This window comes from Lucilia sericata, unplaced genomic scaffold (genome assembly GCF_015586225.1).
Source record: "Lucilia sericata isolate MDLA Ls3-8-SP2 unplaced genomic scaffold, ASM1558622v1 Contig000000F_arrow, whole genome shotgun sequence".
Lineage (NCBI taxonomy): Eukaryota > Metazoa > Arthropoda > Insecta > Diptera > Calliphoridae > Lucilia > Lucilia sericata.
Window position 1 is genome coordinate 160,381 of NW_023994042.1, and position 25,483 is coordinate 185,863.

Here is a 25,483-nt window from a genome sequence, read left to right on the forward strand (position 1 = left end):
CATATCTGTTTCAAAAGTACGAGTATAGCGATGAAATTCGATATAAATAAGTTTCATATGATCCAAAATCTCCCTACCAAATTTTATGATGATCTGTCCATAATCGGTCCTACCCCCCCATATAAGGTCCCCTTCAGAAAATAACTTTAACGCTCATTACTGGCTTAAAAATACGGATCGGTTCTACCCCCCATATAAGGCCCCCTTCAGAAAATTACTTTAACGCTCATTACTGGATTAAAAATACGAGTATAGTAATGAAATTCGACACACATAAGTTTCAATGAAGCCAAAATCTCTCTATCAAACTTTATGTGGATCGGTCCATAATCAAGCCAACTCCCCATATAAGGTGCCCTTCAAAAAATACTTAAACGATCATTACTGGCTATACTATACGAGTTAAAACCTCTCTACCAAATGTATTGAGGATCGGTCCATAAGAAAATTACTTTAACTATCTTTGCTGACTTAAAAATACGTGAACAGTTATAAAATTTTATATAAGAAACATTTATAGGAATTTAAATCTTCCTACCGAATTTCATCCGGAAAGTGTCGGGAAGTGATATTCGATGTAAAGATGTTTTATATGAACCAAAATTGGTCTAAAAAAATTTTATGAAAAAGAGTCAATTTTTAACCCTATCTCTCATATAAGGTCCTATTCAGTTAATTTGATGAGTAATATCACCCTGATATTTATAAGGGCGCATTCCTTTTAAGGCATACGGTTTGATGGTGGGTATATGAGATTTGGCACAGGCGAATATGTATAACACTCTCACTTGTTGAACCTAAGTTTTAGATATGAACTTTTTATCTTCTATCAGTTCACAATCTACCAGTTCTCGTTTGACTTTTAGGATTTTTTTATATTCACCAAGTTTACTGTGATATTCCGATTGAATAGTTGGGGAAGAGTCTTCTCAAGATTCCGGATCTCGCCTGTTCTCTGGGTTGCTCCTGGACAGAACTCCGCTCTCATAGAGTACAGATTGAACGATTCAACAAAAGCAATTGTGAATATTTCCACATCGGTGTCTATAACTTCTCTATTGCCCAGTTTTTTAATTCTTGTAATTTCAGAAAAAAAAATATTTTTTATTGAACCTTGAATTCCATTTTGAAATAAAACACACTTTTATATTTTTACGGTTTTTGGAGTTTTTTTCTTTTATTTAAAGTTTTTTTTTTGTTTGTGATAAAGTCTAAAAGGTTACTAAAACTAAAAAGTTGATATAAATTCTATTATTAATGTATTCTTTGGTATATTTAGCTGTATGTATGTATAACATTTGGCATAAATACTAATATTGTACATAAAAATATAAGTAAGAAAATTAAAATAAAATATAAAATTAAATGTATTTAAGAAAAAAATAAAATGCTTTTTTTACTATAAAAATAAATTTAGAAACTGTTTTCGTTGAATTTTCGAACAAGTCAGTTTAAACTTAAACAGACAAACTGTAGTTATAAATTACTTTTAAATAGTTTTTGACAAATTTTTGTATAATTTCAAAATAATAACGAAATTTTTATGTAACTACTATATGAATATTGCACCAATAACGGCCATATTTATTAACTAAAATTATTTTAAAATGGTGTACAGCACAGACCGATTTAAAATTATTTAGATTTATTTATTTATTTTTTTTATTTAAAAGTAACGAAACTAATCAAATCATTTCGAAATGTTCACTTTAATGATTTGATTAGTTTCAACTAATTTTAAAGACTAGATCATCTCGTCTACGAGCATCTTTCAAATACTTTGATTGTCAAGAATCAAAGTTTTCTTTTATACTCATATGAAAGCTTAAAATTAATTTTATTAAATTTAATAATTATATACTTTTTTTTTAATTCTTTGGAATCTCTAACTACATACAAAATACATATTTTAAGTGTAAAATGACATTAAAAATTTAATTGAAAATACTGTAATGTGTTTTGTTTTTTTCTTTTAAGTACATTGAAATACATACTACATGCTAATAAATGATATATAATCTCTTTCTCTCTCTCTTTCTGTAGCATAATTTCGTTTTAACTTTTTTTTGGAATTAAATGATTAAAAATATTAACAAAATTAAAACAAGTTTTTAATTAGGTTCTGAAATAATTTTTCGATTTAATTTAGTTTGGATTCCAAGTCATAAGAGTGCAAAGCTCTAGAAGAAAGAGAGAGTTTATGTGCTTATTTAAGAGAACATGGAGAACAATCTATTTTCTAAATTTATTATTTTTTTGTTTTTTTTTTTCTTTATAAATCATCAATATTTAATATTTGAATGTGTTTTTTTTTTATTATTATTAAAGTAAAACAATTGAGTGCAGTGTAAAATCAATAATAATTATTACAATAATTTGTAATTGGAAATATAATTAATAAAGTAAATAAAATAATAATTAACATAATATATAATTAAGCATATACTTGTAAAATAAATTTACTATCACATGTGTTTTTTTTTTCTTTCTTACTTTGTTTTTGCTGATATTTTCTGGTTAATTTTCATGGTAAACAATAAGTTATCGGTTATCGAATAACCACATTGTTTAAGTAATTCATAAAATAATAGAAATCTCTTGGGTTCATTTCATAATATTGTAATTGGATTCCTGTGCATATGTATCAATATATCAAAAAGATTTAGGAAGTTCAAAGATGGTGTTGTTGGTTATAAAACTGGTTATCTGATTATGGTTATATGTGTTAGCCAAAAGATAAAAATTTTTTAAATTCTAACTTTAAGCCTGTCACAGCATTCCATTCCCATCGATAGTGGTATTATGTTTTAGCAAATTTTGATTAAATTTATAGGTATAACCTTTTGTATAATGAAGTGATGCAATATAAACATTGTCGGTATTGGATTTAAACATGAGATTTGAATTCTTACTTTGGTTTCATGAAATCTAATGTCACAGATCTTATGTTCTAACTAGAGAATATTCAATCCTTTATCGAAGAAAAAACCGATAGCGTTGGATTTCATAAGACGTACTCTTTTGTCGTTTTCAAAGCCATATTTTTACACGATTTCGCTTTAACACGATTATATTTCTCTTTTTTATAACTTAATATTAGCAAACAAATCGGCCATACTTTTGCTGATCTAATTAGACAAAATCAATAGGTTTTATGTGAACTTTCAAAATTACTAATACTCCATCTTCCGATATATCTTTTCTAAAATAATGTTAAAAAATTGAAAATTTTCACTTGTTTCAGAAATTATCGAATAGAAAACCGTCGACCGTATAGGATTGACTAAAAATAAGGGCGAAAGAATCCTATTCGGCTATTTTGAATAATGAACCACAAAAATCATATCGGATGACCCTAACGAGGGGAAAAAGAGAAACCTTTTATAGTCTGGACTATAGACCAGTCTATAGTTTGGATTATAGACCAGTCTATAGTCTGGATTTTAGTCCAGTCTATAGTCTGGACTATAAATCAGTCTATAGTCTGGATTATAGATCAGTCTATAGTCTGGGATATAGATCAGTCTATAGTCTGCACTTTAGATCAGTCTATAGTCTGGACTATAGATCAGTCTATAGTCTGTAATATAGATCAGTCTTCCGAGGTTAGTATGATTCTATGTGGATGCGCAGGATTTCGGGCACAACCTTGCCAAACTTTCGTCGAAATTAGATCCAAATATATTGGCAGCAATAACTCAGGAACACTGATTTCTGAATATCTACATAAAATTCTATATATGTTTTTTTTTTTTTTTTTCACCAACATTCTCTATGTAAAGGAACGCACCTAACCCGGTAATTTAGATATGCTTAACAAGAATCAGTCAAAATATTTGAAATCAGAAAAATATTGTAAAACAAAGGTAGCAATCTCCATTTCTTTGATGACCTTTTCTAAAAACTTTGGATCCAATTTGCTAGGAAACTTCTATAGGGATTTGGTTTAAACTTTCTTTAGACCTTCATCTAGTTACATTATACTAACTAAGAAAACTGAAATATTAATTGTTAAATATCTTTAGAAATAAAGTTTTTTTTCTAAAATGGATATTGCTGCCTTTGTTTCTATACCCCTCGATTATAAAATTATGGCGAATTGGCGATATATACAGTGATTTTTCTCTCCTGGAAACTTGTGGGCTTTTCAATCAATTAATACTTTTGTAATTAAATGAACCGATTTATACAACGTATGTAATTATCGTGTAAATCGAGGTTTCTACAACAACCGAATAGTACAATTTTACACTTATGTTTCTGACAACAGACTTTGGCTTTTGAAAATCTGTATTGTCCGCTAATCTATCAGAGAGTTTTTAACTTGAAGATCAAATCGATAAGATTAGATTAAAAGTATTTAAAGATCAATTAATTAACTGGCTGATCTGACTGTTTGATCTTTAAGTTGATCATTAAATTATAGATTTTTAATTATTGACATTAAATTAGCAAATTTGAACGCAGGAAGGGTAATTTCTCCAAAAAAAGTGATAATTATAATTGGGAAATTAAGGGATGACAGTTGATCGGACAAATTTGAACTTCGGTGTGTAAGTAATTTTAGAAAGTATTTTTTAATTTAATTTATTTCTTTGGGAATATTTCTTTTTAAGTTAAAGTTTAATTAATTTTTATTATCTGAGAAAGTCCTAATTGATTCTTCTAAAGTTGTTCGATTCGATCGATTTAATTTACATTCAAAAAAATATTTCCCAAATATGTGCAATAAAAATACTGATAAAATTTACTTAGGAATTGTGATAATGCCATTCTTTTAAATTGTTTTAAAAACATTTTATATTTTGCAAAAATTTGAGGGTTAATGTAAAATTACCAACAATTCTTTTTGTTTAAAAACATTAATAAAAAATTTCTTTTAATTTAAAATAAACAATTCCAAAAAAAGTTCATAAATAAATTAAAATAAGTACTTATTTTGTTAAGAAAAACAACAACAAATTAAATAAAATCAAGTCCAAATTTTGGGTTTCTTTAAAAAAAGTATTTTTTTTTTTTTGAGATACGCGATACATTAAAAACTCACAGATTCATTGTCTTTTTTTTTATTGAGAATTGAAGTGCTTTTCAATGAAGTCGTAAATTAAAATAAATAAAAATTTATCCTTCTCTCAAGCCATTATAGCATAATTACCAGTCAATTCAAATGGACTGGTCTTAGCCGAATGGGTAAAATTATTTTTGGGTGAAAAATCTACAGGCTGTTCCTGGATTTGTTCATGATCATTTACCGTCTTAATGGTATTATAGAATTGAACTTGCATATGGGTGGGAGCTAAAGCAGGTGTAACGGTTAAATTGGCAGTTGAAAAGGTATGCATTTCGGGGCAGACTTGATGATTGGGACCTGGTAATTGTGTGGTTGCGGTTGGATTTGTTATCGCTGGTGTTTGTATAACACTGATACGTTTATAGTGTTCATACTCCTCCTGAGCCATGGGACTTGTTAGCATCGTATAAGATTTTAAATTTGTACCATCGACTAGTGGTGTATCTGTACTGACTGTTATAATCTGTAGACTAGGATTGTTGTTCATCAATGTATGTGGTAAATTTGTATATTGTAAGGCTGCTTGACGCCGATCCTTTTCTTTTTGTAGCAGTTTTGTAGCCAAAGTAGTTTTGGCCGATTCAGGACCAGCTACTGCTGGAACTGTTGTCAAATTGTTTTCATTAGTTACGTAATGAGATGTTATACTCTTTGGAGTTGTCATTTGTATTGTCTGCGACGCGGACCGATTGGGTCGTGATTCTTTTTCAGCACTTTTGTGATGATTTTTCATACATGAAGATTCTTCGTGTTTGTAAAGATACGATTTTAAAGCAAATGCTTTACCACATCGTTTGCAAGTGTGTGGCTTGGTATTCGAATGGGTCTGAATGTGAGCCCGCAGATTGGACTTATCCGCAAAGGCTTTGGTGCAGACGTTACATTTGAAGGGTTTTTCGCCTGAAAATAAAAAAAGGGAAAATGTTAATGGAATTGTACAAAACTGAAATAATTTATATTTAAGAGAATAATTTTCAGAAGGTGAGCCCCTTTATAGACTTAGGCCACTATGGATCGATCTTTTCGTATTTTAATATCATGATTTATTTATTCATTAGATTTATGTTGAATTGTACTATAATATACCGATATCAATCAGTGTGGTCCTTTCCGTTGATAATCGTATGAAATACCAGAACTTTCTACTCTGGGCTCAACAAGTTACTATTTTGTATGATTTTTGGGCCACCAGGATTGTTGGTGAAAACTTATTTTTAAAATCTCACCTGTATGTGTCCGTATATGACCTTGCAAAAGCCATGGTCGTGAAAACTTTTTACCACAATACTGACATTCACAACCCTGATTGTGGGTTCGTACATGCATGGAATAGGCCGGCATCGAAACATAGACTTTCTCACAAAACGGACAGTGTCTGGCTTTCTTATCCATAATCGACCTAAAATTGGAGAAACTAATATTAGAAATATTAAAACAGCTTACATACTCTAGGGCTATGTTCAAACTGACCTGTGGGTTTGTCGATGTCTAGCCAAATTAGATGATGTCGAATACTTTTTACCACATTCCGGACAAATATGTTCATCATCCAAAAGATTTAAACTGGAGCCAGTTGATGAATCAATATGCATTTGCTTAAGGCCACCGATTTCTGTACTGCCTACTATTTCACTTGTATCATGATGCATTTGTGTATAATGTTGTTCATCACCACTGGTGCTGCCACTACTGCTGCTGCTACTACCACCCGGGGCACTACTACATGATGAATGTTCATCATAGCGTGAGTTATCCGAGATAGTGGAACGGCGTAATTTTTTACGATCGAATACCTTGTGACTGTAATAATTGGAATCATCATCTGAAGATGAGTAAAACGTTCCCACAGCATTTATATTGTAATGTTGATGATGCGTTAAATGATGAGGAGTATGGTGATCATCATGATGTTGTTGTTGTTGGTGTTGCAGCTGGTCCTGGTAGTTGTGTTGAGGAGAATGATGATGATGATGATGACGACGATGATAATAATTATCAAATGTCGTTATGTGTGATCTGTTTTCTGTCTTTTGTATTGATTTTCCATTACAACTCAATTTTGTTAGTGTTATGGATGAATCGATTGTTATTTGTTGTTCTTGCTCATGTTGTTGCTGATGATTATATTGTAGCTGCTGTTGCTCAAGAGATCTCATGTCTTTCGTTAGTACATCTGGTTTTTCAATTTTATTTACCACATTGTGATTCGTATTTATCGTATGTTCCATTGATCTTTCCACAATGTTCGAATGGGCAACAATATCGTTGCCTTCAATTTTATCCGTTGTACTCAGACGTTCTGCAGCGACTTCAGCTAATTGTGTTAAATTGTATAGTTCTTCAGGTATGACGGTGGTTTGTTCTTTGGTCATTTTTAAATTTTCCCCGAAGAAAATTATGAGTATTAAAACTGAAATGAAATATTTTTTTATTATTTAATATTCGACAATTATTTTAGACATATGGATTAATTTGTAAATTTAAATTAAACTATTTCCATTCAGTTATTTAAAATATTTTAATTAATATGGGCAATTTCGTGTCAAGTGACCCAACTCAAAAACTCGAAATTGCACTGAGGTTAGTATTATTGGATCGTAGGTCAGACACAAATTTTCAGATCTATCGGACAAGAACTGCCGGACTTAGAGGGGGTCAAAGTTGGACATTTTGGTCAGAATAGACTATAGACTAGACTATAGACTAGACCATAGACTAGACTATAGACTAGACTATAGACTAGACTATAGACTAGACTATAGACTAGACTATAGACTAGACTATAGACTAGACTATAGACTAGACTATAGACTAGACTATAGACTAGACTATACACTAGACTATACACTAGACTATAGACTAGACTATAGACTAGACTATAGACTAGACTATAGACTAGACTATAGACTAGACTATAGACTAGACTAGACTAGACTATAGACTAGACTATAGACTAGACTATAGACTAGACTATAGACTAGACTATAGACTAGACTATAGACTAGACTATAGACTAGACTATAGACTAGACTATAGACTAGACTATAGACTAGACTATAGACTAGACTATAGACTAGACTATAGACTAGACTATAGACTAGACTATAGACTAGACTATAGACTAGACTATAGACTAGACTATAGACTAGACTATAGACTAGACTATAGACTAGACTATAGACTAGACTATAGACTAGACTATAGACTAGACTACTAGACTATAGACTAGACTATAGACTAGACTATAGACTAGACTATAGACTACTAGACTAGACTATAGACTAGACTATAGACTAGACTATAGACTAGACTATAGACTAGACTATAGACTAGACTATAGACTAGACTATAGACTAGACTATAGACTAGACTATAGACTAGACTATAGACTAGACTATAGACTAGACTATAGACTAGACTATAGACTAGACTATAGACTACTAGACTAGACTAAAGGCTAGACTATATAATAGACTATAGGATAGACTACATACTACACTATAGACTAGACGATAGAGTAAACTATAGACTAGGCTATAGACTAGGCTATAGACTTGGCTATAGGCTAGACTATAGATTAGACTATACACTAGACTATAGACTGTATTATAGACTAGCCGATGGACTAGACTATAGTCTAAACTATATACTAAACTATATACTAGACTTCAGACTAGGCTATAGAAGAGACTATAGACTGTAGGCTAGACTATAGGCAATACTATATACTAGACTATAGTCTAGACTATATACTGGACTACAGAATAGACTATTGGCTAGACTATATACTAGACTATAGGCTTGACTTAAGGCTAGGATATAGGCTATACTATAGAATAGACTATAGAGTACATTATAAACTAGACTATAGACTAGACTATAAACTAAACTATAAACTAAACTATAGACTAGACTATAAATTAGGCTATAGACTAGACTAGACTATACACTAGACTATAGACTAGCCTATGGACTAGACTATAGTCTAGACTATAGACTAAACTATGTACTAGACTTCAAACTAGGCTATAGAGTAGGCTATATACTAGACTGTAGGCTAGACTATAGTCTAGACTTTATACAAGACTTATACTAGACCGACATGGTCATGCTTCTATCCTGGGAAGTATAGATTACTGGGAAAATATAGATTACTGCTCTCCCACGCTCCTTCCGGACAAAAGATTCACAGTTAGGATGTCAAATGAACCATCCTTCTCAGAAGGCGAAACACTTGACATCTTTACTGATGGATCTAAGTCCACTACAGGCGTGGGTGGTGGCTTCTTTATTCCCCGCTTAAATAAAGCGGTATGTTTTAAGCTGAACGATAACTGCAGCGTCCTACAGGCTGAAATCTCAGCTATAAAAAGAGCGGTCAACTGGATGAGGTACTATAGGATATACAATGTTAATATCCGAATTTGTACTGACAGTAAACCTGCTATAAAGTCTCTAACTGGTGTCTACACGACATCCAGACTGGTTCGCGAATGTCGGGTGTCTCTTGATGAGATGGCGAACCATTCGTGCCTGGAACTACTCTGGGTACCGGGTCATTCTAACATTCCCGGAAACAGAAAAGCGGACGAACTAGCAAAAACTGGCTCCCGCCTTCATATAGGGGACACTGACACACTAGTCGGTGTTCCGCTTTCATGCTGTAAGGTTTTTATTCAGCATGAACTCTATGGGTCTGCTCAGACCAGATGGTCATCACTGACCTATTGCTCTACATCAAGAATGACCTGGCCTCTCTATGGTGAGCGAAGGTCTTTCTGTCTGATGGAGCTTCCAAGGATGAGACTACGCAAACTGGTAGCCATCCTAACAGGGCACTGTACTATAGGTGCGCATGCAAGAAGGATGCATGCAGGAGCTGCCAAAGTGAGGAAGACGAGGAAACTGTAGAGCACTTTCTGTGCCTCTGCACTGCCCTATCTAATATCAGGACTGAGTTTCTAGGCAGTCCAATATTGCATGAACTTGCGGCTTTATCTAATATAGACATATATAAGATTGAATCGTTCATTCGTGCCTCTGGCTGGTTTAACACCATGTTAATCACGGACATGTAATGTCCCATAGGTTGGTCTTCTCTTGGCAGGATCCACTATAGGGTATCACAACGGGACCATTACGACCCAAGTGAGTCGGTCAAATGGCCGACTGCCTCAATAACCTAACCTATACTAGACTATAGAGTAGATTATATACTAGACTATACAATAGACTATTGGCTAGACTATATACTAGACTATAGACTAGACTATAGACTAGACTATAGACTAGACTATAGACTAAACTATAAACTAAACTATAGACTAGACTATAGACCACATTATAGACTGGACTGCAAGAACATTTAACATATTTATGAGACTCAAAAAGCGATTCTGGGCCGATTGGTAAACTTTAAGGTGGATGTAGGACCAATATTTTTGGGTGTTACAAACAATGCATAATACCTTCCCCACTATAGTGGTGTAGGGTATAACAATCGGAATAATAAAAGATGAAAATTACTTTTAATAGTTGGTCGCCCATCAGTAAATCTAATAAATAAATAAATGGCGTTAATAAATTACTAAAAGACCGATTAGAATCAGTTCACATTTGTTGTGATTGGTGAAATAGTTAACTACCTAGGCAGTATTTCTCTCTAATCAAATTTAATTTAGATGTTTACAATTTTCCTTTAATGTCATCATATTTAGACATTTCTTGTCATCTTATTAAAAACAAGATGAAGAAATATTAAAATGTTCTATAATAGTTTTCAAATTTGATAAACTTGCAAACAATTAAATCAAAATAATTCTTTAACAAAATAAGTATGGTGTACTTGTAGAATTTAAATACAAACATTCATATGTATATAGTACATGTACATAAAAACGTTCTTATTACCCTACAGCCGCGAATATTTGAAAATTTTCGTCAAACTTTTAATCAATTCTAAGCAAATGACGTAGTCTAGAGATAATTATATACAGACATAAGTATAAACGTACTTAGTCGTTTCTTCATCAAACGTTGAAAAAGAAAATCTATTTATTACATACGAGTTGACAGCAGTGGTTGGGATGGATACGTTAACAACCTGCTGCTGCATGCAGTTGAGTGCGTCACTTGGGGAGGATCGTTTAAACAAAATATTTAACTTAAATATTCTACATATTATTTTGTTGTATTATTATTTTTTTTTTTCGTTCGTTGTTCTTAATTAATTGAAATGAGGCCAAAAAATTTATTTATGTTCAATTTTCTTTTCAGTATTATTATTTTGTTGTTTTTTTTTTTTTTTTTGAAAAATATAATGACTGGCGCAAAATTAATTTTTGCAATTATTTTTTTTTTGCATGTTGTATTCAGAGTATACAAGTTGTTTCTTTTCGTTGTTGTTTAATTATTTTTGTTTAAAGTTATAAACAAATGTGTTTGTGCGTGTACTAGTTTTATTTTATTTACTTAAATGGCCCCTTTATCAATTTTCAATTTACGGATAAAAATCATTCAGTTATTTACGTATAATTATTATTATAGACAAACCTCGCAGACATAAACGCTACGCAATGGAAACACAGCATACAGTCAAGGGCAAAATGTATCCCTCGCCCACGTTCAATTTTATTTTTAGTAATTTTCGCTTAAATTTAGAACATATAAATGTTTTCTGTTTTCAAAATAAATTCCCAAATTGTTTACCACAAAAAACATAGATAATTTAGGAAAAACACAAATTAGAATCGCGCCCATTTAGAAAGCAGGGTGGCGGTGGGCGTGTATATTTTTATGAAAATATTCGAAAATTTGTTGGAAATTTTTTTTGTTGAAAAGAAAGTGTTTCTATGTGTAGTTTTTGTAGGTCATACATACAGAGATTTCATATTTTGGACTTGGATCTATTGTACAAATTATTAATATTTATAGTTTTGCCGAAATGAGTTTATTGACATGTTTGTTTATTGTTTTAGGGAAAAATGATAAATTATTAGGAAATTATTAAAACTTATTAAATTATTTGAGAAAAATATGTAATAGACTAAGGGGATACGTTCAATGCGTCAACCATTAATTTTTACAAAAATATTCTTTTTCGTTTGTAAAAAAATAATATTTTATATCAAAATGTCAGTGCTTAAGTGTAAGTCACTACTAGACACCTTCTATGGTTCTGTGGTGTTCCACCTCATGCAGTAAAGAGATAGATTATTGATAACTACTACTCTATTACTCAAGACCGTTGGTCACGTGAGCAAACTTTCTCGTTGGCTAGAGCGCTGTGGCCCCATATTGATCTACACAGGTCTAACTATCTCTTCGGTTTTCATATACTACAACTAGGTAAGCTGGTATCGATTGTTACTGGCAACTGTAAATTTGTCAACCCCGCTAGACGCTTTGGTCTTCCGTTCAATGACTTCTGTAGGAGTTATCAAAATGAGACTATTCCTCATCTTCTCTGTAATTGTCTTTCATTGGCAGAGACCCGAATTCGGACGCTTGGGTCGGCTTACTTTGGCGATCTATCGGAATTGTCGAATGTTCAATTCGAACGTCTTATGGCGTTCCTAACTTTGACAGAATGGGTGTGAACTTTGAATTCCCACTAAGCAGGACGCAATATTTATAGTCACGTCTTTACTCTATGGCAATTAATTGTTGTTCTTCTCTTCATCGGTTACCTCATTCTTAATCTCTGTTCTCTCTATTCTCTCTTTTCCACTACCCCTATCTTTCTTTTTCTTCTTACAGGTATTTTTACAAAGGTATCAACTTGGGCCAAGTAAAGCTGCATTAGATCCCTTCTAAGTAATGCAGACGTTATATAGTAGTCATTGAAATGCAAATTGTGGGTGTTTAAATGTGCAATATATATCCATCATATTGTGAATACTATTCGACTTAGGATTTCATCCTGATTCCATCTTAATTATTCCATTATTCTCAAAATAGAAGTCAAAAATAATAAACTTTTACGCGATGGACCAAGGACTAAGGTCTAACGATAATTGTATAAACTGATTTGAAAACTGTACCTTTTATTAATCGAAACTGATCAAAAGAGTAGCTCATAAAAGACACTTTTAGAAGAGTAGCGTATAAGGTATAACGTTTTCCAGATTAACATTTATTTTATGACAAGAAAATGAGCTCTGAATCTGTCTATCATTCTATCTAAACGATCATCTCTATCTTCTATCGTAAACTATGTTTGCTTAAGTTAAGCAAATTACAACTGTACGAAAACTTTTATTACTCATTGTATTAGAAAATTTATTTAAATTAGTCGAAAAGAGCCACTTGTTTCGATTGAGTTTATTATTAAAAACGAAATAAATAAATTGAAAAGCTGTGTTGATGTTTGAAACATCATCAACTAGAATCAAACAAAGTGGGTCAAATCGTTTGGAAACTATTCGAATGATCAATACAGTGTACCACATACATTATATTTTTCTAAATTAAACAAAAACTTCTAAAATATGCAAATAAATAAGGTTTTTTTTTAAATTTAAGCAATAATTTCTTGCTATTTTCAAACAACTACAAAGTTTTTAATTTATGATTTATTTTTTACAAACCTTTTTAAAAAAATTTTGACTATTTTTTATTTCAAGCTTTTTTTTTCTTTAAATTTTTTCTTACATTTTTATAATTTTAATTTGTTGTGGCATTAAATTATGAGTCTTTGAAAATCTACAGACATTCATTCGTTTTCTTTTTTATTTAATTTCTTTTTTGCTCTTTTAACCAAATTGTACAATCAATGTCAGATTTAATGATTATAAATTAAATGATATAAATACAAACATAAATTAAACATGCAAAAAAAGTGAACAAAATTCAAGAGATAAATTCAGAAAATGTTTTATTTCATTCAACATCAAACAATTAAGTTCAATGTCAACGACAGCTTGAAATCAACTACTGTTTCAATTAACGAAAACATTAAACAGGACATGTAGTAGATATCCTTTGGTATAAAATATTTTCGTAATAATTAAGTGCTGAAATACATAGTCAGTTATCTGGTTTAGGCATTCTCAAGTAGTTTAACAATTTTTATTTTCAATATCTTTTCTACAAGAATACGATTGACAAAGAAAGTTATGCAGAGTTTACTGTCCTCTCCACATGCTCTTAATTCATCTGAATTCGCACGTCTGATTTGTATAGCTGTGCCCGTAATCCTGTGTGCTTACTCAGAATACTAACCTCAGACTTGCCCATTTTGAGGAGATTTCTCGTCTTACTCTCATTAGGGTCACCCTATAGAATCTTTGTGGTTCTATCCACCGTTTCATTATTCCAAGAGTCCTTATGGGATTTTCTCACTCATATTTGTAATTCAGCCTTCGTTGTGTCGAATGATTTCACGTTCGTCAGGTTAACTACCTCGCGCTCCCTTCCCTTTAAAGCTAATACATTCGCTCTATCTTTGCCAACTTCTCCTGAGTGGCCTGGTACCCATATGATGTAAACCATACCTCTGGGAGAGTATTCAGTTAAAGCTTTCTAACAATCCAATACGGTCTTAAATTTAACTTTATCACCTGATATCGCCCTAATTGGCTTTTGGCTGTCGGTAAATATGTTAAGCCCTGTGAGCGCCATATTTATTTTAATCCAATATAAGCATTCAGATATTGCTCGGACTTCTGCCTGGAAGGTAGTATTGTGATTAGGTAAACGTTCGTGTATTTTTGTTTCTGAGTCTTCAATATAGAAAACCAGGCCCACTTTGTCCATCCATCCACTTTAAAAATCCGTGTAGGAACTGATTCCTACAGGTTTTTGATCTAATGTTCCACTTGACCAAGACATTCTATCTGGGATCAGCGTTTCAAAGTTTCCGACATATTCTGTGCCTGGTATGCGATCGGGCACGTGTGTATAGACTTCCAATCTGTGAAGTACACATTGATGACGTGTCCTATAACCGCATTTGACTAGTTCGCCTAAAGTTATGAGCCGTTCGGCTGTAAGTGCCACCTCATACCTCAAATATGTTTCAATGGGTGGACTATTAAGCATATTGGCACCACTTATTCCCAAGCAGTAAGTACGCTGAACTTCCTGTAGTATTTTGATATTACACTTTTTGTCCAAAGAAGTCCACTAGATTATGGAAGCATAAGCTAGAATTGGTCTTATTACACTTTTATAAAGCCTATGTGTCATGGTAGGACTAAGTCCTCATTTCACGCCTATGGTTCTCCTACATATCGGCCAGCACCGATGTGTCTTGTTGTTCCTATCGTCTATGTTCTATAAAAATCAACAAAAGTTGGAGTATTCTGAGAACATGTTAATCACTTGTATATACTCAAGAACTTACTTTTCAATGATTACTACATACCTCCTACATTACTAAGAAGGAGTTTAGTAATGTCTTACAAATAAGTAAGACATTACTAAGTTCTTATTTGCTCAGTGGTATAGAAATAAGGAAACAATTCTGTAAAAAATGTACATTCGTAAAGAGGACGTATTGTCGAGTCTAGGTTTTGAATTGGGATCTCATAGTCCGCCAAGCAGTACACCTCGGGTATATTAATTACCTCGGGTATCAAAATTACATACATATGTATGTATATAGAATATCTTCATCCTAAATATAAAAAAACTCTTGAAAATATTTATGTATAAATATGTATTAATAATGTTAATACTATTCAAAATGCAGGACTATCCTCTTTTTATAAATATGTTTTATAATAAATTCTTTTAAATTTTTAATTTAACAGCAATTTAATCTTTAAAAGATGCATTAGAGTTTATGAAAAATATTTATTTACAATATTTATTTTTAATATAAATACATGGCATACGGAAAATAGAAATTTGTTTAGATTAACAAAAAAAATATTTAAAGTTTTAACATGAGAAAGAAAAGAAAGAAAGAACTGCATGTTTGTATTATTTTTAAATTTTATTAGTATAAGAAAACTATAAAAATAGCTTTCTTCTAATAGTTTCGGTGGGTGGTTGGTTACTTGATCGATCTTAGTTGGCCTTAAAATACTACCAGTCTGACTGAATGCCTGCCTGTCCGATCTTAAAGTTTTGTTTGTTTTTCAACAGCAACAACTATTTTTATTCAATTGTTTACATTTACATTAAAAGGATTTTGAACTTTATCGCATTAATTTTCTTGTTAATCAAATGCATTGTTTAGTATTGGGAAATTTTTAAAAATGCATCTTACCTCAACAATTTGGTATTTGAATATCTTGAAAAATATTTTGTATTTTTATTCACTTTGGAATTCAATTAAAAAGTGTTAATTATTGCATTAATATTTTTTTGTATCGTGTGGGTGCTATTGATTGGATACTAATTATTCTATTTACTTGTATTTATACATAGATTATAAAGCTATTAGGATTTATTTATAAATTAAATTTATAAAATTAATATGTAATGTTATTTTCCATAAATATAACATTTTCATCATTTAATGCGAAATTCAAAATTTAAATATTTTGACTAACTAAGTCATAGTCTATAGTCTAATCTATAGTCTAGTCTATACTCTAGTCTATAGTCTAGTCTATAGTCTAGTCTATAGTCTAGTCTATAATCTAGTCTATAGTCTAGTCTATAGTCTAGTCTATAGTCTAGTCTATAGTCTAGTCTATAGTCTAGTCTATAATCTAGTCTATAATCTAGTCTATAGTCTAGTCTATAGTCTAGTCTATAGTCTATAGTCTAGTCTATAGTCTAGTCTATAGTCTAGTCTATAGTCTAGTCTATAGTCTAGTCTATAGTCTAGTCTATAGTCTAGTCTATAGTCTAGTCTAGTAGTCTAGTCTAGTAGTCTAGTCTATAGTCTAGTCTATAGTCTAGTCTATAGTCTAGTCTATAGTCTAGTCTATAGTCTAGTCTATAGTCTAGTCTATAGTCTAGTCTATAGTCTAGTCTATAGTCTAGTCTATAGTCTAGTCTATAGTCTAGTCTATAGTCTAGTCTATAGTCTAGTCTATAGTCTAGTCTATAGTCTAGTCTATAGTCTAGTCTATAGTCTAGTCTAGTCTAGTCTATAGTCTAGTCTATAGTCTAGTCTATAGTCTAGTCTATAGTCTAGTCTATAGTCTAGTCTATAGTCTAGTCTATAGTCTAGTCTATAGTCTAGTCTATAGTCTAGTCTATAGTCTAGTCTATAGTCTAGTCTATAGTCTAGTCTATAGTCTAGTCTATAGTCTAGTCTATAGTCTAGTCTATAGTCTAGTCTATAGTCTAGTCTATAGTCTAGTCTATAGTCTAGTCTATAGTCTAGTCTATAGTCTAGTCTATAGTCTAGTCTATAGTCTAGTCTATAGTCTAGTCTATAGTCTAGTCTATAGTCTAGTCTATAGTCTAGTCTATAGTCTAGTCTATAGTCTAGTCTATAGTCTAGTCTATAGTCTAGTCTATAGTCTAGTCTATAGTCGTCTATAGTCTAGTCTATAGTCTAGTCTATAGTCTAGTCTATAGTCTAGTCTATAGTCTAGTCTATAGTCTAGTCTATAGTCTAGTCTATAGTCTAGTCTATAGTCTAGTCTATAGTCTAGTCTATCTAGTCTAGTCTATAGTCTAGTCTATAGTCTAGTCTATAGTCTAGTCTATAGTCTAGTCTATAGCCTAGTCTATAGTCTAGTCTATAGACTAGTCTATAGTCTAGTCTATAGTCTAGTCTATAGTCTAGTCTATAGTCTAGTCTATAGTCTAGTCTATAGTCCAGTCTATAGTCCAGTCTATAGCCTAGTCTATAGTCTAGTCTAGTTTATAATCTAGTCTAGTCTATAGTCTAGTCTAGTCTAGTCTATAGTCTAGTCTAGTCTATAGTCTAGTCTATAGTCTAGTCTATAGTCTACTCTATAGTCTATAGTCTTGTCTATAGTCAAGTCTATAGTCTAGTCTATAGTCTGGTCTATAGTCTAGTCTATAGTCTAGTCTATAGTCTAGTCTATAGTCTAGTCTATAGTCTAGTCTATAGTCTAGTCTATAGTCTAGTCTATAGTCTAGTCTATAGTCTAGTCTATAGTCTAGTCTATAGTCTAGTCTATAGTCTAGTCTATAGTCTAGTCTATAGTCTAGTCTATAGTCTAGTCTATAGTCTAGTCTATAGTCTAGTCTATAGTCTAGTCTATAGTCTAGTCTATAGTCTAGTCTATAGTCTAGTCTATAGTCTAGTCTATAGTCTAGTCTATAGTCTAGTCTATAGTCTAGTCTATAGTCTAGTCTATAGTCTAGTCTATAGTCTAGTCTATAGTGTAGTCTATAGTCTGGTCTATAGTCTAGTCTATAGTCTAGTCTATAGTCTAGTCTATAGTCTAGTCTATAGTCTAATCTATAGTCTAGTCTATAGTCTAGTCTATAGTCTAGTCTATATTCTACTCTATAGCTTAGTCTATAGTCCAGTCTATGGTATAGTCTATTAGTCTTTTGCCTGGCCTATGATCTATATTGACAACTCTATATACTATTAACTAGCCTAGTGGCAATTCGAGTGACAAATCAATGGACTACTCTAGTGTCTATTATATTCACGACACTATTGACTGCGGGCTTGTACATTGTCTATTGAATAATGTATTATCTATGGATTAGCCTATTGATTTCCATATAAATTAGTCTGTAGCCTTGTCTTTTTTCTAGTCTGTGGAAAAATCTATGTACTAATCTAGGTACTAGTTTACTAGAAAAAGTTTGTATTAAAGTAAAAGTAGTTATATAATATCTGTGGGTGTATTTTAGTATTTTTCGATACCAAAAAGTACCTTAGTGATAAATTTTCCAATCCCGATAAGAACAAGCTAGAATGTATAATATTTTGATCCAAGCAACAAGGTATAATTTTACTAGGAGCTACTAAGAGGCAAAGATTTATCTCATCAGTTTTCGTCCTTAGTTTTTGCTTCCAATTACAAGATATATTCGCATAAATTTTCTTTGTAAATAAATCTCATGTACTGAAGGAAAAAGTTGATATAGATTTTAATAGAAATTATTAGTAGTTTTCTCTATTTGTACTTCATATTTTTGTTTTTCTTTCTTTTCGAATATTTTGCATATTTTTAGTTCATTTCGTTCGTATTTAAATGTCAAAATATCATCGAAAAAAATTGCAAGAGGGAAAAATATTCATAATACTTAATAATAAATTTTAACAAGTGTTGCTGAATGCGTTTATTTATTCTTAAAGATAAATGGACGTTAATTGTATGTGAATGCAAAAGATACAAGTGTGTTCGTCTATAAATGTAATAAATCAGGGGTTCTTAAAGATTTTTCTTTTTTATGCATAAATTCTTTGTACATTTTATATGTAAATTGGAAGTTATAGATCTTACGATTTTCTATGTTAAAACTAATTTGGTTACTAATACCAAAGGAATACAGCTTATATCATTTTACTTTAGATATGGAGCTAACTGTTTTTAAGAAAATAATTTATAATTTTTACCGGGAATTAGTTCTGAAAACATGTTCTAATAATATGATGCTTGTTCTTTCAATTCTATTGTATTCAGAAGTAATTTTAAACTCGTAACAAGCAAAAAATTTTTAATATCATATTGGTCCCCTTATATGACTTTCTATCGTTGAGAATCCCTGCCTAGAAAAGCAAACACCAAAAGATTTTGGCAAAAGATTTATGCATGATTTCAATCAGATAAATGTAAGAAAAAAAATTATTTAAGAAAATAAATAAACATTATTGAAGGATCAGTGAGATATTAATTATATTGTTGTTTTTTTTTTTCTCATCTTTAAATTTAATTTCTTTGTAAATAAATTTTAATTTAAACCATAAACTTACAGATTTGACGTGATATATTTTGTTTATTGCAACCTTTAAAAAGTTTTGTTTAATTTGTAAAATAATTATTAAATTTTTTAATAAATTGTATCTTTTTTGTTTGTAGTGAAAGGTTATAAAATAAAGGAAATTATAAACAATATTCTCAAGATTAGGTTGTGAGTTATAGAAAGGGTGACCTCTATAGCCAATCCTGTTAAAAAAAGTTAATTTATTAATTCATATTAACACTCGGGGCCATTTGGACCATTGGAATGCAAAACCGTTCATTAAAGTTATTGTTCTCTTATTTGAGGGGTCTTATAATTAATATGATTCCGAAAAGAGAACCATCCAGTACTTGCACTAAATTTTGTTACTAACGATGTTGCTGGATAATTTTCCTATTAATTAAGAGCCGAATTGGCCAAAGGATATTAATATATACTGGACACATAGAAAGGCTTTGAGATACCGATCCCAGATAGAATATCAAGGTCATTAGAGATTAGAACTAATATCCGTAAAAATCCGTTGCTACACACAAGTCCTTGCAAAAATGGAAACTTGATTAGAATAACAGAGGTTAGTATATTTACCGATCTATTTTAAGGTGATTACGTTAAATCTAAGACCGCATTCAAGAGTAAGAGATCCTTTACCGAATACTCCAGAGAGACATTTTGATCATATGAGTACTAAGACTCTATATAGTCGATGTAAAAGTAAGGGAACTCGAGAAGGTTAAATAACGGATGCAAAACCGTTCGACACAACGAGCGCTGAGAGTATCCTATAACTCCACTTGCAATAATGAAACAGTAGTGTAACGACAAAGATCCTTGGTGTAACTCTAACGAGTTAAGAACGAGAAACCTCCTCAATATATAAACCAATGTTATAAGAGGACTCACAGGATTACGAGCACAACTATACAAAATTGGACTAGCGGTTTCAGACAATGTATAACATGCGGAGAGGACAGTGGAACTCTGGAACAAACGCTGATTGGAAAATGTTAAGGCCCAGGACAATTGGTTTCTGAACATCGGAAGATAAAACACTAAGAATTTATAAGGGTTTTCCCCATCAGTATTTTCCATATAAAGGAGCGCACAATAGGCCCGTTGGGTGTACCTTTTCGAATTTGATACATCCTGCTCTCAACCTAACGATGCTTTAAATAGGCCAGAACATGAAATAGGCTTGTGCCAAGAGCGATGTTATTCCACATTTAACACTAATTGAGACTTTTTAAAGAACTACGCCTAGGACACTAAGTATCTGAACATCGGGCGATAACACATTCATAAAACACTAAGTATATATCGTTTTTCCCAATCTGAACGATTTTTTGTTAGGAGTCAAATTAATTTTCCCTTAAGTAATAAAATTGGACCACTTATGTACCGCTTTTTGTACTTCATTCCTTGATCGTGTTTAATACCACATTTAAGGGAATATGAACATTCTTTTGCGAAACTGGTTTTTCCGAGGACGATCCGTTAAATGCGCATTCGTTGAGAATAACATTTTGCCGAATGCTCTCGTTTTCTGCAATCCTTATCAATTCGTTCCTTATAATTTAATTAAATTATTTTTTCAAAAATTAATTTAATGCGTAATAATTTTCAAACATTTCAACCAATTTACAACTGTTTATATCTCACATTAATTTAATACACCTTTTACTTTTCAATATCGATTCTAATAGAAACAAAATTTTTCTTAATATAATTTTCTGTCAACATAAATTAAATTATATTTCAAAAGTTAATTAAGAACAAAGGAAATTTCTAATTACGTTATTAGTTTATAATAAAAAAAGAACAAACATAAATAATAAATAAAAGAAATACACAGAAAAAAAAGTAAAAAAGAAAGAAAATTTTAAATAAATATTTACTCTAAAATAAATACAGACACATGGTCACCCACTACAATTCAATCATAGAAAAATGTTATTTGAAAATTGTCCATTTGTTGTCCACGATGTGTGATGATTATTTTCTAACACTGACTGATTTTGAATATGTATTTAAAAAGACGGCTGACTAACAGACAACAAAAATTAAGAGAAAACAAAAGGACAGACAGTCAAGCAATCTTCGCATGTGGTAACAAATTGAAAAAATGTTGAAAAAAAAACATAAAAGAAATACTTTAATGGTGATATTTAAAATACCGAGTTAAATACTCGTTGTTGTATATTCCCAAAGAAATAAACAAAAACAAAATATTAATGAAATTCTCATGTTGTTGTTGTTGTGGTTTTCAGGAAATGTCAACATGTTCATTCGCATTAATTATTTTGCGTATTCTGGTGAAATTATTTTCAATACTTTGCACTCATTAACATTCGCCGTAAGAAACGAATACAAAAAAAAAAAAAAAAAAAACACACAAGAATCATTTAATATAAATAAATTTATTTAGTATTTGAAAAATATACCTATACATGTGTGAGTTTATAATTCAGATTCAGATACATATTTCCTCAACTATAGTATAACGAGTAATTTTCCGAAAATTCAAAGAAAAAATCTCACCTAAAAGAAATTACGCTAAACAATAATATCGAATATGAAAAAAATATATAGAATCGCAAAAATTAGTGGCTCGTTTTGTATTAAAAAAATCCAATTTGCCAATTTTAATATTTAAAAAAAATGTAAACACATTCACTCAAAAAATTTTAACAATTAAATATGAATCTGAAAAAGATGCAGTTTAAAAAAAAGAGATAACATCCGAATTTTGTTTTGCGTTTTTGACAGTAGTTGTCAAACATTTCTTAGGCGATTTTTAAAAACAGCATAAAACATCAAAATATTGGCCCTACATCCACAAAATGATATATTCTGGGTCTTTATTACATTCCAAGACGACCAAGTTATGTCAATCCGTCTATATGCTGAAATCAATATTAGTCGCTCATCGTAGCAGCTATAAGGCCGAAACTATAGTAACTTTTCAAGGAACTGACACACCCACTATATATTCCGCCCATTTTTATTTCAATTACTTATGATGTGGTGAAAAAGGTTGAATATTGCTGATAACTTTATAAGAAAGTTAAACATTTAAAAATATTTAATAACTAGCTATACCCAGTGTGCTTTGCTACCCTAAAAGCAATATAAATAAAAACCCCATTTAACGATTCTGAAAATTCTAACTACAATAGTTTTCAAGATTTACAATATGTTAAATATGAGAGATGCGTTTACAATATGTTAAATATGAGAGATGACAAGCAAATTATTGCAATTTCGCCAATTTCTATCTATTTATGAAAAATTTGAATTATTTAACAGTTTATATACGAAATTCTGTATTTAATTTATATATGTGGTAAAAAGCCCCCAATTGAAAGTCCGCCCGTTTTTCTCTAAATGTTCACATGAATGTCAAAGTTTTTCATGTAAAATTTGAAGATTTTAACTCTAATAGTTTCTCAGATATACGGATTTTTCCATTTAATTCATGTGGAGGCTTCAAGCTCCCCAGATGAAAGTCCGCCCTTTTTCCTCCAAAATGTTCAGATGAATATTAATGTTCTTCCTGCAAAATTTTAAGAATTTAGTTCTATTAGTTTCGAAGATAAACGAATTTTTGTATTTAATTTATATGGGAGGTGCCATGCCCCCTAATGCTAGTCCGCCTACTTTTTATCCTAAATAATCATATTGACATTAAAGTCGCTTCGATAGATTTTGAGGACTCTAACTGTTATATTATCTCAAATATACGGATTTAATATTTTCGTGGCTCCTCGCCCACTTGAAATTTCAAAATAAAAAGTAGCCTATTACATATTCCAGACATACAGGAATACGCTGTGAAAAATTCAAGAAAATCGGTTCAGCCGTTTAGTAGTCTATAACGTTCAAACATACAAATAAACACACATTCATTTTTATATATATAGATAACTCTTTATTTTTTAGTAGGAGGTGCCACGCCTACTATTTATGAATTCTGCTCATTTTGATATAAATTACCTTAAATTAAAATCAAATTTCTTATTCACTTTTCGGACCAAGTTTTATTCTAGATATTAATTAAATTTTTATTTTAGTAGAAGATACCACGCCCACTATTCAGATACCGCCCATAATTGGCTCTACACTACATATAATTTTTTTTACAGAAAATCGTAGCCATAGTTTAGGAAATAATCCGTGTGTCCGGCCTCCGGTAGGTTAGCGGTTACAGTTCAATTTTTGTCAAAGATAATGTTGAGCCACATTGCGAAATTTACATTAAAGTTACAACAAAATTTTTGATAGTTGATATAACACTCTTATTTGTTTATATATCTTTGAAAAGACAACTCCAGAAATTTTGAGTAAGAAATTATTTTCAAACAATATGAATAAAATTACCTTTCCATAATAAATCACGCAAAAATAAAGATAAAATCTCAACAATAGCTAACACACAATTTCGAGTGTAAATATATGTAAATCCTTCGATATAAACTTTAAGTGATCGCATATTAAGCTTTCAATATTTATTTAAAATAATTTTTTTTGTTATTTGTTGAAAATACTTACCAAGAAAAAAACACCAACCACAACACGAAAAAAAAACAAATATTAAAAAAAATCTAATTAATTTAAAGTGAAAACAGCAGCAAAAAGAACACTTTGTGTTTCCACAAGAATCGAAGACGAGTAAATATCGATAAATTTAGATCGATGATTCAGTCAATACACAAACAAAACGTCAATTCAATTTTATTTCAAATTATTTAATTCTATTTCTTTATTATTATTATTTTTACGAAATCCAAATTTTTGTACTTAAAATTTTTTTATTATTCTATATTCTATAAACACACACTGGAAGAAATGATTGTAAAAATGTAAATTATTTTGCGTTTCGCATCACAGGTGTGTTGTATTCAATTATTATTTTACGATTAATTATCGTTTTATTTGTATTCCATTTTAATTTGAAAAATTACATTTTTCAAAATTCTATAATTTACAAAAACACTTTTATTTATGTCATATTTTTTCAGCTTAATATATTATACACAAATAAACTTTTGGATAATCGGTGTTAAGATCTTTGAAACACTTTTTTCTCTTTTTATATTTTGGTATTTATTTTTTTATTTTTTTGAAAATTTATTTCTTTCGTTTTAATTAAAACACGTTGTATCATTTGAAAATCTCGTAAAGGACTGAACCATTTTCAAATCAGCCACTTACATTTTACATATCGGAAATTAGTGTGAAACAAAAATATAATTTTGAAACATTTATTTTACGAGAACACAAGTATGTGAGAACACTTGAGGAATTCTTGCAAGAGTTCAGGAACACAACAGAAAGATTGAAAAAGAAAAAGTGAAAAAATGTACGTGTTCTTACTTTCGACTATGGCACTGACAGACAGCAGGCACAGCACAGCTGTAGGGACACTGTGCTGAAGATCGAAAAAGAGACTAGGCTAAGTACATAGATGCACTCGTGAGAGCAGCGGCAAGGAACAAGTGTGTGTGTGGGGTTAAAAATAAATTTTGTATTTTCGAAATGTGCTCACATATGGATGCTTGGTTCGATGGATGGATGGTTGAATGAATCGTAGAGCAACCAAAACATTATAAT

General features: G+C 30.9%; 1 protein-coding gene across 2 annotated transcripts; it reads right to left on the reverse strand.

Moving 5' to 3' along the window:
• Positions 1-3,032: 3,032 nt before the first annotated feature.
• On the reverse strand, positions 3,033-25,211 carry LOC119605465 (zinc finger protein 782). 2 transcript variants are annotated; one of them, XM_037958631.1, is made up of 4 exons: positions 24,422-25,211; positions 6,542-7,481; positions 6,298-6,485; positions 3,033-5,971 (listed from the first exon to the last, which is right to left on the reverse strand). In XM_037958631.1, exons 2-4 carry the CDS (start codon positions 7,441-7,443, stop codon positions 5,133-5,135), a joined length of 1,929 nt encoding a protein of 642 aa, XP_037814559.1. In that variant the 5' UTR covers positions 7,444-7,481; positions 24,422-25,211; the 3' UTR covers positions 3,033-5,132. The 2 variants fall into 2 exon arrangements, with proteins under 2 accessions (XP_037814559.1, XP_037814635.1); XM_037958707.1 differs by having other exon boundaries at positions 6,298-6,470; positions 24,422-25,210.
• Positions 25,212-25,483: the final 272 nt, after the last annotated feature.